This window comes from Schistocerca gregaria, chromosome 1 (genome assembly GCF_023897955.1).
Source record: "Schistocerca gregaria isolate iqSchGreg1 chromosome 1, iqSchGreg1.2, whole genome shotgun sequence".
Lineage (NCBI taxonomy): Eukaryota > Metazoa > Arthropoda > Insecta > Orthoptera > Acrididae > Schistocerca > Schistocerca gregaria.
In genome coordinates, this window is record NC_064920.1 from 1,013,906,394 (window position 1) to 1,013,922,040 (window position 15,647).

General features: G+C 39.4%; 2 protein-coding genes across 2 annotated transcripts in view; one reads left to right on the forward strand and one right to left on the reverse strand.

The window, feature by feature from the left end:
- The window catches only part of LOC126278814 (progestin and adipoQ receptor family member 3-like), a 202,857-nt gene that overhangs the window by 124,967 nt on the left and 62,243 nt on the right, over positions 1-15,647 (forward strand). The window lies entirely within an intron of this gene.
- Positions 11,739-14,244, reverse strand: LOC126278858 (uncharacterized). The gene is made up of 2 exons (XM_049979136.1): positions 13,726-14,244; positions 11,739-11,891 (listed from the first exon to the last, which is right to left on the reverse strand). The coding sequence occupies exons 1-2, from the start codon at positions 14,135-14,137 to the stop codon at positions 11,875-11,877; spliced, it is 429 nt and encodes a 142-aa protein (XP_049835093.1). The 5' UTR covers positions 14,138-14,244; the 3' UTR covers positions 11,739-11,874.

The following is a 15,647-nucleotide window of genomic DNA, read 5'->3' on the forward strand; positions in this document are numbered from 1 at the left end:
CATTGCCAGCATCTCATCAATTAGTGCTCCAGAAAGTGAAGATGAAAGTATACCAACAGCTTCAGAGGCGTTCACTTGTTTAGATACTGCCTTTGCGATGGTTTGGAGCCCAAGATGAAAGTGATCAGTTTCAGATATCTGTAATGAAAAAAGTACGTGACTTAGCTGCTCGTAAACGTGTAGGCTTGCTTAGACAAACCAAAATAAAGGATTTTTTTAAACGTTAGTTTTGTATACTGTGTGTATTGTTCATGCAAAATGCGTATGTAATAAGTATATATTTTTGTTTAATAAACTGTGACACATACAATATATTCCTACTGAAGTTTCCTTTGTATGTTACTTTGTAATACTAAAAGACATGCCTGTTTTTATGAATAAATTTACTGTACAGTACTTCTTTTTGGCAAATAAACATGTACAGTTCGATTATCCGAACAAACTAGTTTTCCGTACACCCGTGTCCCCCAATTACTTCAGATAATCGACGCTCTACTGTATTTCCCTTCTGATGTTCCGAAAAATTCATCAGGACTGTTCGACACAGAAAGTCAGGAAACAACTCCTGGAACTGAGGTTTGGGTTTTCACAACATTCCGTCCAGGCCCTCCTCCCAAGTTTGGCGTACGTACGTGCGTTGGCCTTGCGCACTTTCGCGAGAGACGTGTCATTGCCGTCTGTAAATAGATCGAGCGGCGGCGAGTGGCCAAGAGCAACACGTGTGTTCCAGGCAGCCGGCACGCTCTCCGGCTGTTTGCTTACGCTGGCCGGCCTACCGCACGTCGCTGTTGCGTAGCGCACATTGTGAAACCTTCGCCACCGAATGCCAAGCGGTCGACCTTGCCGTCGCAGCGTAAGCGACTGGCACACCCTCTTCCTTCCGCCTTCCTGTGCGCTTGCCGAAATGTTTCCGCAACTTTGGGGAGCATTCCAGTCACTATCGATGTGAGGAGAGGGTTCTTCACACGTTAAAGACTACATCGAATAGTAACGTCTGCACTTACAGAATTAGGCACATACGTTTTTGTCTCCTCTACTACCAGATAAACATCCGGAAAAGCTAAAAGGGTTGTATTTATAAAGTCAGTTCTCTGTTGCTGTATGTGTTCCCGGTAAAGGCAATACTTAATAAATTCCTTGGGTAGTAGATTGCTCCGCTAGCAAAGGATAACCTAGGTCGTCTTACTGCATCTGCTCTTTCTATACGTGTATGACAGAATAATAATCTGCAGAACTTTTCTGTGAATCATCGTCGTTTATTTACGGATAATACAAACAAAATCCCACTTCCAAAATGTTCACAGCGAGCCACGTGCATTCAACTGCCGTTAAAACTTGCCTCCAAAACCCCCTCCAGCCTATTTTTTCCAAAGAACAAACAACTGAAAATCATTAATATATTCGGAAATGGAAAATTAATAAATTAACTATCACAATTAATATAAATAATTATGCCATAGCACAAAATGCGTAATTAAAATCTGCACATAATATAAAAATTATCTGCATAAAACCGAAACTTGAACTTCATGTTATAAAACCTTTGGTGAAATAGTATTACAGAAGTTATTTACATAAAACTGAAAGGGAACACTGGGCTTGGCAAAACAATCATCAACTTTGGATAAACCCGGGGGATAATATAATAACAAGGACAATGCCCAGATGTAGGCAAAGTTCGTTACCGCTGGTACTATTGGAGCATGTGGCTGTAATTCGTTGTAAAATTAATTACATGATTATAAAAGGGGTCTTTTCAGACGGTTGATGGTTAAAGGAAGGAATGAGACGCAAGAGAGAGCAGGAAGGAAAGAGGATAGAAATGGGAAAATGGTTCCGTTTCATTGCCTCTCCGACTGTAAAGGCACTGCTGCAAACTGAGCTCATCAGTACTTCTACATAGTGCCTCCTCATCAGTGGCATAGTAACACCGGATGCGGAGTTTTAACATCAACCTCCCCCCCCCCCCCCCCCGCCCCCTTCCATCAAAATATCAGGTAACTAGTTTCGGGGAAGCATTTTTTTATATAAATGATTACGTAAGCAAAGTATAATGTTAGCTATTTTGTAAACAGTTTTTATGAATGGGAATAAACAAGTAAAGGCATTTTTATAACGTAACAAACTTTACAACTGATTATTAATGAAGCTGCATAAATATACAAAGGTCTTCTTAGAGCGTCTTTAAGATGTAGGTTAGAATCTCTTCTTCTACATTTATCTGTTGCAATGTGTGAAATTGCGTCATTCAAATCGACACCTTTAGCTACACTGTTTCCGACTGAATAAATTGCCGTACTTCAGAGTCATGCTTGACTCATTGAGGAAAAACTCCTCTCACATGACGCTATCGAAACACGCGAAGTTAAAAAAAAATCTTCTCGCTAGGAAAATTTGTATTCAACCACGAACTGGAATAATATTAAAGATGTCCAACTTTGAGACTCTTCTTTTGGAAATTTTGCAGCTTGCAGAAATCTTCTTAGGCGTTGAATTTTTTCTAGGATATCTTCCTCAGACATCTTATCATAATCAAACTTTCTACAATCGAAGGTAGTTCAATTTCTCAGGGTTTAACCAGATTTCTGCGCTCTAAAACTGCAAAAGGTCTGTTATATGTTCCAATAGTTCTGCAACATACATCGACTACTTGTAAAAACCTGCCAATGCTCTGTAACATTGTCTTTCTCAGTGCCTGGTGCGAAGTCAGGGTTTCGTCTGCTGCCTTCTACGTACCACAAAATAAAAGCATGCACACCTTCATAGCATAACCAAATAGTAAAAACTGTTTAGTGATTGACGAGCTATGGTAAAAATGGGCCCTGCAGCACATCAAACTGAAATCGTTAGAATCACTGCCTCAAGTACTGTGTGAGAATAATTTTTGTTTATATACACATGCCTACAAAAGAGTCAGGCCCAATCTAAAAGCTCTCTAGTTACCCACAAACTCCCCTAAATATCTGAAAAGAAACGACAAAAAAATACTTTTTCAACTCGAACAACAGCACCTATAGACCAATTAAAATTACTTGGCGGTTGACGTCTGTCACTTGTTACAGTGTTGCCACATCGGCTACAGGCGACCGCTCGGTTAATAGACGACTCACAAATACGGCGATCTACGTTGGAAGCGCCCTGGCGAGGTATGAAAGAAATGTGAAATGCTCAGTCGGAAGCTGATTTTAAGTGACAATGATTGAATTGCAGCAGACGACGCATTTTGTAGCTCTGAACTTAAACTTGTGTCCTAATCTAACCACAACCTTGTCATATGCATTGTATCGGAAAAAATGGTTGTCAACAATCAGCAGCAGAACTGCGATCACGTTCGCTTTAACGCTTAAGGCTAATTTGTACGAGCAAACTCAAGACGGAAAAAGTTCAGTTTCAGCGCTAAAAGCAAGCGGAAATTTCTCGCTATGATTGATTACCTGCAACCATTCTCACACAGGTTACATGAGCTCCTGTGTTACCAATCGATGGGCAGTCCTGATTAGCACTTGTCTGGCGATTATAGGAGACACAGGTAGATTCCAGACGAAATCGGAATAATAGCAAGAAAAATAAGAGAAAATAAAAAAAGTCGATACGATGAGAAAAATGACGCACCAAAGTATTCGAAACAGAAAAATAAACATTTAAACCAATTAACTACATAAAAATAATAACCAAAGCCTTTTGATTAGATTCACAATGAATTCAATGAAAGTGACGACTCTCAAACCTAGGACCTAGGACCTTCTACAAGTCAGGTTCCTACACTAACCACTGCGCTACACCGTTACACCATGTAAAGTTGTTATATATTTTATGACTCCAGTGACATATTCGCAGCGATGAATTGCAGTCTCCTAAAATTCGGTTTCATGCAATGTCGTGCGAAGATCTCTAATGTAAGCAGATTTTCTGTGGAAGGCTCCAGTAGTTTTTCACTAGTGCTTTGTATGAAACCTGTGTGTATTATTAGCAATATTGTGTTTGCGTGTGTGTGTGTGTGTGTCTTGCTTCCGACGTGGGTATCATGTGTGATGAAATGCGAAATAAAAAGGCCGTACCCCGGATTCGGGATCCAAACACACCAAGAAAGAAAGCAGGACATGGACTGAAAGTGAACTGACTAATTGTGGTGGCAGTTTGGCAATGGCGAACGGCTCGGGGCTGACGTTGAGGGCTCTGATTGGGAGAATCTAGATCCAACGCGCGTTAAGTGTCAAGTACCAAGTAATTTTAATCGGAGTATAGAAGCTTATGTCATGCCACTGCGGACTGCACCGATTCGTGCAGTGACCTAGCTATACCTCTGCTCCTAAATGTGGAGATAGTTGTGTTAGACCAGTATTACACTGTCAAAGTTCCTTTGACGAAGTTGGTTTGTCAAATATTTTTGACGTAGTGAGGTAGGGAACTTTTGTCAAATGTTGCCTTTTGTCAAATTAATTTGATCAGACCTAGCGCCTCGCCTTAGATTTGATCAAAGTAAGGAATCGTCTTCTGTTTACTGCAGCGAGTGACATGTATACACGCGGTGTGGAACGATTATGTGTTGTGTATATGTAATGGAGAAGCATAAATATGGAAAGACGTTTTATAATTTGGGACGAAATAAAATGTTTTTCCCTTTTTATGCAGGGATATGGAAACCCACTCTCTTTCTTCAAAGCGGATTAGAATAGCCGGCGCTGAGAATTTTGAGTAAGAAGTCAAAACCAGGAAACATGTAAGGCAAGTTCATTGTCATTACTGTGGTTTACTTGTTCACTGAAAAGGGAATTAACTAACTGTCGTCGTTTGTCAAGTCACTGGAGAAGCAGCAGTGTTACCTGAAAGTAAATAGGAATTGAGTTTGTGCTAAATGTAGTGGAACATGTGCTAGTTGTAAGCTAAGGTAGCAGAAAGCGTTACAAGCGAGGAGTTACGAGTTGCAGCGTGGAAAGTGAAACTTGATATGTACACGAAAGACAAAGAAGCAAAGACGAAGCCAAAAGTTGTTTTATAAGAATAAATAGTAGCTAATGCCCAAGAAAAAATTCGCGCCTAGTAAAACAACCTTGAAATCCGTAAAGAAATTCTTGAAACGAACTACGGTCAAACTAAAACATCAGAAAGAACTTGACAAGCACGCGGATATATTCAAAATTAGTTCCTTTTGAAACACATGTCACAAGCCATTTCGCATGTTAAAGGGTTTTCGATGATATGATTGCGACTCGGTTACTGTGAACTGATACATTGCATTGCACGCAGTTTTTATTATACGAGGTATGGCTATAAAACAATGGGCCTATTGCTGTAAAACATTTTATTTCAAAAACATATATTTTAGTAACTGCCACCCTCAATATTAAAGTGTAAATAGTAAATATTAAGCGTAAGTACTGTAGTGAAGTGTATGTTGTTTACAAGTTCAAGTGGATCTGATCACTACGGGACTTAACATCGGAGGTCATCAGGCCCCTAGAACTTAGAACTACTTAAACCTAACTAACCTAAGGACATCACACATATCCATGCCCGAGGCAGGATTCGAACCTGCGACCGTAGCGCTCGCGCGGTTCCAGACTGAAGCGCCTAGAACCGCTCGGCCACTACGGCCTGCTGTTGTTTACAAACTGTGACTGTTGAAATAAACTACATACGTGGGTAAATATGCTGTGAGACTGTGGTCAGTATGCCCAACTCGAGTTCTCTGTAAGAGTTTCTGGGTGGACACTCCATGTCATCCTTGCTACACGCTTCTGTGCAACAAACACTCCTTTTTCTCAATGAGTTATCACAGAATATGATGCGGTAGGGCATAAGTAAATTAAAATAGTAAAAGTAAGTCGACATTTTCATCTCCAAAATGTTATCCAGAATTTGTTGAGCAAGGCTAGAAGAAAGTGGTCACTTACTATCTGGTCGTCCAATATTTGTGCTTTCTGTGCTGTGTGGTAGAAGAGCGGAATAAGGCGCTATTAATAGTGGTCACTCAGTCGGATGCGGACACTCACCTCGGCCGTTTTCGAGGCGATCAACACTTTATGTTCGCAACTTTTTTAACCATTTGCATTCTGAGATTTTAATTCTGATTCGTAAAATTGACACAATACTGTATATCGCCACAGAATCGTCGATCAGTGAGACCAGTCAGCTGCACGATATGGCCAGAGACGGGATTTTTGAGAAAACATCGACAATGCTTCGCTCCGTGAGCGTCCATGTTAAACAATAACGCGCCAAAAGAGCCTTGCAGTTAGATTAACTACGTCTTGACTTATTCAAATAAGATATATTTTCAATGTATTAAAACAATACCCAGAAAACTCAGCCGATATTAAGTAATATTTTCTTGTTAGGCTTTTACTTGGTCAATGGGGAACATGTTCCTATTCTGAAACGTTTGTGAGTTTTAGAAAGCCGGTTATGAACTCGTGCTAGAATATGGTCAGCTCTTAATGTAACTTGCTTGCCGTCTGACAAGGAAGACATATTTTTACTCTAAATTCCTGTCAAAAAGTACATTGTTGAAAACAATTTATACCAGTGCGTTTTACCGCAGCTGCATTGTCAGTGGACACTACGTAATGATGCCTCTGTTTGATTAATGAATTCATCGATTAACTTTAAATAGTGAATTATGTCCGCTGTGTTTACAGCAACATATCGAAGCATTTTAGTGCAAAATTGTACCCATCATGTCCATCCATGAGAAACATTATAGTTTACAATTTTCGTTTTGATGTAACCATAGAGGAATTAGAATAATTGAATCTGAGAGGTATCAAAACATTTCTATTCATGTAATGTAAAATTTTGGAAAGCAGGAACGCAAGGAATTAGTCGATTTTGCATGAAACCAAGAAAAAAAAATGCGAAATTCAGTTTTCGCTACCTATTCATTTAACGAAAAAAGTTATCCATTTCACAGAGGCCAATAACACGGCTACCATGTGATTGTGATGTGAACAAATAGCAGTCCGAGGCCCAAGAGCTGTGACAGTGCTTTTCGTCAGCTCACGAGAAAGTTTAACGCCCAAGAGATTTTCATTGCCCGTTGTGCTTGAAACGTCACGCGGTCCCGGCTCGTCTTCCGATCTCTCGCTATACTTGTTACTTATCGCACACAAACCCGAAAAGGACCAAGATACAACATTTTCACTAAGACCTTATCAAGAAAGTAATGAGAGAGGCACTTAACATTTGGACCATTGTTCTGTCTAATAACGTTTCCGTAACTACAGTGGTGACAACTACAGCCATCGCATAACGTGTCTCGAAGTTCTGTATGTTTCAGTATACTTTCTTTTACGGCGAGTTATCACTGGAAATTTGAAATATTCTATTGGTAATACAAAAATTAGTTACAACTGATGCTAAGCGGATTCCAAATTACAAGGCAACAGTGGTTTAACAGTTATTGTTGGAAGGCTATTGTCAAGTTGTGCGATACAGTAACCTTATTATTATTAATGTTTTCAGATACTAGCATTAATGTGTGGTCCAGTGCGGTGGAGGCTACAGCTCGTGAACCAATTGTATGAACACCATCTTCCTCACACAGCCCACCCACTAGACACGAAATGCGCGCCTTGAACCGTGTACCAGTGCACTGCTTTACAAATGGCGGCACATGTTTCATTAAACTACCATTTAAGAGCTAGACAAACAGAAACAAACATTTGCCCAATCAGTGAATATGATGATAAGCAACAAAGCACTTAACAGCTGGTAGCACTCTTATTGCAGGAATGAGAAAACCAATAAAGCTTAAAGGCTTCCAAAATTAATTGGCACATAGTTACTTCTACTAATTATGCAGCAGGAACCGTCATTAAAGACTGTTTTGAGCTGGAAAAAAATTCCAAGCCGCTGCCTCCTAGCGTGTATTGCAGTAACACTCTAGCCGTAACTAACGATTCGCACTAACGTAAACACTATTTCAAACAGCTAGACAGCCGAATCTCAGATGTCAAACTTGCTTTGTCAGGCTGCCCGTAACCACAGCAGCGTAAAAGAACATTCTTATTTTAGCAGAATTTACCATAGAAAATCTCAGGGTGGGTCAAATAACAACCCCACCAAAATGTTTTACAAATACTGAACTGAAACGATTGCATCTACCTGGCGGTGTGTGGCGTAGGTTACGTCTGGTACCACTAACTGATCATCCTTTCTCTGTTCCACTCGCGAGTGGGAAGAACGATTGTCTGTTAGCCTCTGTATCAGCTCTAATTCCTCGAATTTTCTCGTAGTGGTCATTTTGCGAGAAGTGTGTGGGAGTAAGTAACATGCTGTCCGACTCTTCCTGGAAAGTAGTCTCGAAATTCCAGTATCTCTCAGTACCTCTCAGTGATGCACATCGCCTCGCTTGTACCGCCTGCCTCTGGACTCTGTTGAGCATCTCTCACTCCCATAGCGAAACGCGTTGCTCTTCGTTGGATCCTCTAAATTTCTCCCCTACATGGTAAGAATCCTAGATTGATGAAAAATACTCAAGGATCGGTCGAATAAGCGCCCTCTAAGCGTCTTATTTCGGAGATGAGTTACATTTCCTTAAAATTGTTCCTATGCATTTGTCTGGCATCTACGTTTCCTCCTATTTATTTTATTGGTCATACCACTTAAGGTCGCTGTGGATAGTTATTCCTAGACACTTCACGGTATATAGTGTTTCTAGCAATTTGTCATCATCTCTCATAAAAATGTCTTTTTCGAGCAGTAGGTATTTCCTTACTTCTAAACAGATGGAACGAGCTGACAACATTACACGCTAATAAGTACATAATGGCTACTATAGTGCTTTACGCAGTATAGTTATTATTATTTTTATTATTAGTGCCAGTGGTCAGACATAAAGAATTGTCAGCCTGAAGTCTTCCAACTTCTACCACTTCAGAAGTATGGAGTCCAACGGACAGTAATTATAGTACAAGCATTTTAACTTGGTTGATTTTAATGAGGGTGTGGAATGACGGCGGTGTCTCTGGGGAGGGGAGTGGTGCAGAGGAAGCTTGTTTTGTAACAAGTGTCTATCCCATCACCGTGGATAGTTAGCTTTCTCTTTTTGAGAAAGCGATGTAGCTAGCACTTCAATAGCAACTGCTTCATATTATTCTAAAACTGCATACCCACACACACACACACACACACACACACACACACACACACACACACACACACACACATGACCAGAACACAGTCCATGGAAATGTTACGTCCAGATTTATGTAAGTGAAAGTAGATCTTTTACTGCGATAACAAAGAAAACAAGAAGAAGGAACTTTGACTGAGTACCGACTGATGTGCACGGACTAACAAACCAAGCGTAAAAAAAGGCTGCTAGAAGTAAGCGGTACCAATCATTTCATATACTCATTAGTTATTAGTCTAACACTTACAACAAATATTTTCTTTATATTTTGCCATTTAAAAAAATAAAATTATTCAAAGGAGATTCTTTTTTAGTCTAAAGTTTGGTTGGGTGCTATCACGGTGGTGATGGGGAGCGGGAAGTGGAGTACTAGCTAATATCTGATTCCACTCAAGGGTAAAGGTCTTAGAGAAGTTGGAAACCACAAGTCTTGTGATATATGTCCTCCTATGTCAGGTTCTTTGCGGAAAAACTGAGGCAACGCTGTCCTCAATCCAAAGATAGGTTTGATCATCACAACAATGCTTTTCTAGCCACGGTCCTATGCCGTTGCATTTTTGCGACATCTGAACTGGCTTACTTAAACAGTTATAGAGGGGACATAAAATATAACGTGGGATACAGAAAAAAGTACTGTGCGTATATTAAAAATTAATTTTGCGTAAGACACATTTTTGCTTAGAACCTGCCCTTTTAGGGCGAAAAGAAACAGCAGTGGTACACCCACATCTACACAGCACAAGCCACCTACGGCATATGGTGGTGGTGGGAGGGGGGGGGGGCACTTCTAGAGTCACTATCATGTTCCCCTTTTCCAAGAACTGATAATAGAGGGCACTCTATACAGTACGATATTTGCACCGACTTGCATCTGTGCTGAGTACAGACATGTCACTGCATGTGAATGGACAGTCGACTAAATCATTTGTATATTACGTTCTGTGCTCGGTCTGTGCGAAGTCTTGACGGCGCTTGAATTAACGCAGACCAGACGAAATGGTTTCAGTATTTCACATATGGCACATCATCTCCCCGGAGTGTTGTTCAGCGATGAAGGTGTTAACACGGCCGAAAACTTCAAATCATCATTCTTTCTGCAGGTTGCACTTTATTGATTTTACTACAAGTCTTTCATATGCACGTATCGATTTTCTCATTACAATGTCACTTCTCCTTATAAACGGTACAACATAACTGCAGCGACACAAAGAATGTTCTTCGTCCTAGATCGTTAAACGAGCCTCTTTTTCCACTTTTAAGCTCCTTCGAAAGATTAACATGCGAAAGCATTCCGCGTTTTAGCAGGCAGTCTTTTGACAGTCTTCTCTGCACTGATATTTATCTTTTTATAACTTCCGACATAATAACACTAGACAGAATAACTATCTTATAAGCAAATTAATTTGGCCATTGCCAGAAAATACTCCGCCTTCTCTAACTACCGACTGCAACGTAATTAATTCTAATTCCTCTGTCCCCTGCGTAAGAAAGGTTTTCTTGCTGATTCTTAAGTATGGAAACTGACTAAATTCATTGAGGACGCTTATTTTTCAACATATTTCTCCTTATGTGCTGGATTATTTTCCATGTTTTCAAGCATTGATTTTTTTGGTGTGAATTTTGTATCTACACAGCGTGTTAACAATCTGACCGAATCACAAATAATGCTATAATTTCTATATTTGATGTCGGATGCTCTGTTGGTATATTTGGCCGGAGATATGGGACTGCACATTTCTTTAGCAGATAGAATCCATCGCAACTGCTATTTGAGTAATCCAATCAGGCGTCAGCTGTAATTAAATTTGTCTATTGCAGTTTTTCTCTAATTTGCCTTGTTAAACACAAAAACCCGTTCGGAGCGTATAACATTCATCGAACAACTGTTCTACAAGTAATTTGTGATATTACTTGTAATCCATAAAATAATCGATTTCTTGAGGGTGAGTTTGCTTAATTTTATCTATAATTAGTCTTACTGATATGGGGCACGTTTGTCACTTTAATCTGTTGCGAATTTGCTTTACGTCAACCGTTGTCTTTCCTTCCTCTGAACGCAACAATAGTTTCAGAGAATTTCTCAGTAAGTTAGATTTATGACTAATTACATCCTATTGACGTTCTAAACAATGGAGTAAAAATAATCAACAAAGTCGAATAAACTAGAAGCTCCCCTCACGTAGCCTTAATCATTGCTCTGTGAAAGAAAAATATGTAAGTACTAGCAACATAACTGCGCCAAGAGCGTGCGTTTGGAAGCGAATAAAGGTCTAGAAGTTCTCAGGATATAAAGAAATAGCATGCAGTGAAGGGCGGCTCCTCTCTTTTGCACTGTATGCCATTGAAGCTTTCTCACAAGCCCTTAAAATCGCCTTAGTATTGCGTCCTTAAGACAGTGCAAAAGAAATTACACTTTACAGACACGTAATTCAAAAAGTAACATTTTAAATTTAATACAGTCGACAAAGACTTAGTTTCCATACTTTGTGTATTTTGTAGGCAGAAAGCTTCAGAAATGTTTAATAGATTATATCTAATAAAATAATAGGCGACTTCAGAGTGGATTATAACTGTTCTTTAATAGAACTGGCAAACATTTCCTTTATCTTTTTTTTAATAACTAAGAATACATTACAGTCAAGCAATGGCTCTGGCGGTTGGTCGACAACTATTACATTTCAGTACATCATCTTCCAGTCGAGGGCTCTGTCTTCATGTCCACGTTATATTTCAACACCAGATTAATTCAAATTATCACCTGCAAAGATAAAAGTATATTACACTCTCATTTTATTTAACGCTGAAAGTTCTTGTCACAAGCCATCCGTTTAACGAGAAGATCTTAGAAAATCTTATGTTGTTCTGTTTCAAAGACAATATAAGCTGACACATTGGAATTTAGCACACTGCGCTACGCATTCATATATGGCACTACAGTATTACAAAACGGATTCTCCAGCTTTTAATGGAACTTTAAGGAACGAAAATTACGTTCTTGGCCTAAGAACTATAGAAAGGTCCCTACCAAAACATTTTTTTGTTTCTTTCAAAGGTGATACGCCTCTTTACATGTAGTCTATTCGTTCTTCTTTGAAAGAACAACTTGTTTCCAGCAAGGTGTGCTATTAGTTTGTGGTGAATTACTATCTTGCATAAAAGCATTGTTAGCAGCTAATTATTTGGCGGCAACAAATTAACTGTTAAGCCGCTGGGCAAAACATTTGTGTCTGTCGTCCACCCAAAACGGCTCTTATGGTGGTGTTTTCGAGATGTATTTTGACAATAAGCTGCGTTTAGTATGGGGAAAGGAATATGTATTAGCTATTTCTTTATTCTTCACAGGCTTCTAACAAATAAATGTAGGCATGCCCCTAAACACCAATAAAATACATGAATAGATTCGCGAAGCGGAAACCTCACTTCATACCATATCATTATTGTTATCATAGTTCTCCAAAATTGTTGTAAATTGGGCGACCTACGATTAAGAAAACTTATTGTACGTATTACTGCAACCATAACATGCTACTATGTGCATGTCTGTACATCGTAGCTTCCTCGCTTTGCCGAATAATGGCGGGGAATAATCACTTCCAAGCCCGGTAATAAATTTTCAGGTAATTTCCAAGAATGTTTACTATCGAAGTCGCGGGCTCCAAACGATAGACACCGAACGTGCGATTCTAAATCTATCATGCGACTGTGGTGGCAGGCGTTATGAGCATGTTTATAGTGGTCACTACAGCAACGACAAAAGAATGTTCACTAAAATTGTTGTAATTACAAAGGAAACAGCTAACCTCACTCGTCGACATTGTCATGAGAAAGTCCATTTATGTGTATGCTACGGGAAGCATTCTCTTTTTGCCGTAACTGGGTAGACTGTCAATGTCACGCAAAAATATGGGTAGAGTGTTACATTTCCCGACAAAAATTCAAACAATGTTTTACATTGCATAAGCATGGAATTAAGGTTCTTTCTCGTGAGGCAACCGGTCGAAGAAGCGTCTACAATGCTAGACATCCCACTCACTACCGTCTTAAATCGTTTGGGTTTTCCTAGCATCTGACAAATAATTTATCATGGCGTCCGCCACCAGTCCCATGATCGATTTAGAATCTCAAATTCGATATATATCGTTTGCACCCTGCGGCTTCGATAAACAAACATTCTTGGAAATTACCAATTTTCAATAAGGCACCAGCCTTTGCAATTACATGGCTAAGTTTCGCAGTTAGCGCTCCATGAGAACATCAATTACAGTCTCAGGGGTTTGGGATCTTGCTACAGCTATTTCGTACACGTCATTATTATTATTTTTTAGAGGACGAGAAACTTAATGCTTATTTTCAAATTTTATTTTTAAGTGACACTGAAGATTGTTAAGAGCATTTACGATACTTTTAAATATCATCTAATATTCAATAAATAAAAAGGGGACAATTAGGAACATACAAATAGGCCCTGTTTACTAGTATTGTCGAAAACACCAGAATGCGACTGTTTACTAGCGACTGGGAAGTAGGTTCTAACAATGCACGTAATGTACAACTAACTGTTGCAGTAAGTAAAAATATGAAAAATAACTTACTTGAAAATTCTATGTTCGGAATGCGGTCGTCGACGTCTTCATCACCATTCATTTCCTCTGAAACATTCTCGGGACCCTTGACACGAAGTTTCTCAAGCATCTGTCTGTTTAGGGCTGCATCTTCCATGAGCATATTTCTACAAGCTTGCGCTTTGGCCGAGAGACTTTCACGTTCTTTCCGTATTTCTTCCACAACACTCATCCAGTAACTGCAGGCAGAGGAAGCGAATTTGTTTTCGCTCTGTGATACTTGTTCTGAGGAGCTATTAGAAGGACGTATCTTCTGGTTCCCACCGTCTACTCCTCGATGTGTAGGAATTTCGGAGAATAATCTTTTCCGAATATTTGAACTGTCAATGGATTCCTCAACACGCCTCTTCTTTTCGGAAGAAGAGCACACGCTTTCTGGCATTCCGTAGCTGCGCTCTGCTTCCCATATAACGTAGACTTCCGAAAAACGGTTGTCATTTTTTTCCCACAGATATCGCTGAAAGAAGTTTCCCCTTGAGTTCAGAGCTTGCTGCTCTTCTGTTTTATAATTCAGAGGACCCCCAAGCCAGACACCCCTACTCATATTCGTTATGCACGGAGACAACAGCGCTCAGCGGACAAAGCTACACTGCCGAATGAGACTTCGCCTCTTTCAGAATTGTTGTCAGCCTGCCCTATTGCTGTGCGGACGTCTTCATGCTCAAATTGTTTCTGCCCTCTATGTGGATATTCTCGTCTAGCATTTCCTTTAGTCACACCAATATTAATTCGTCTGACAAGACTTCTTTCCTGTAAAATTTGCCTATTTCGCTCTGACATGTACTCGGTATACACTTCATTCAATATGTAAAACGCAGTAAGAATACTTACTTGCTTATATAAATGACGTAATATACTCACAATATGTCCAGTCGCACGTTACTATCACAACGAAACAGACCAAGAGAGAAGCAAGATAAGGTTTCAGGAATACAAAAGACACTTTTACGTAATATCTCTAGTGTGAGGAAAAATCTAACAATGCGCATTGCTTCAAAGCCGCTGCTAGCAAGTGACCGGAGAAGCAGGTAGAAATATCAGAGAAAGCAATGCATTTAAATATTACTCTAAAATCGTCTATGTTAGATTTTTTTCTCAAGCGCGAGCAATCGTGACTTAGAAAAAAGAAATTGCTAGTAAGCAGCAGCCCTCTTGCAGAAAGACGTCGTATATCGGTCCAACAATTTAAATTTTTTTCGGTACACTTCCAAACAAATTAGTGAATGCAGAACGCGGGAAAACTGTATGGAATGCAGTACCTACATTGTTTAACATACCAAATGTGCCAACACGTCTGTTGCTGAAGAGAAAACCACATGACAATGATACACAGAGGAAACAAATTCGGCAATTGTTGCTTTCTCTGAAGAGTATGGTCGTGATTCTTCAACATAGTCGTCTTTCGAAGAAAAAGTAATTATATTTACGCAAATATTCGTGTATTAGATGGTCGAGTGATGTGTAAGAATATGCGAACTCATTAGACTTCATACAAAATTGTTACTTGTCAGGAAAAGTGGCCACCGTAATGAGGACAGAAAGCAACAGAAATAAATGCTTCTCCTGCTAAAAATACAGTGCTTCTATTCTCTTGCATTCGACGGAATAAGCTGCAGTTATACACATATTTGACTATTTCTTCATGTGTAAGTTGTAGCTTATGCCACTGAAACAGTTAGATCCAGCAGTTTTTACGTTTATTTCAGGATCATTAATGTGTCTTGATAATTCAATGATACTCCGAACGCAAAAATATAAAAAAAAAATTCTTTCTTTAGGAATCAGTTGGGTCCAGCACTTTTTACGTTTATTTAAGGATTCTTAATGTGTCTTGATAATTCAATGATGCTCCGTTCGCAAATATATAGAAAATATTTCTTGATGTAGAAATA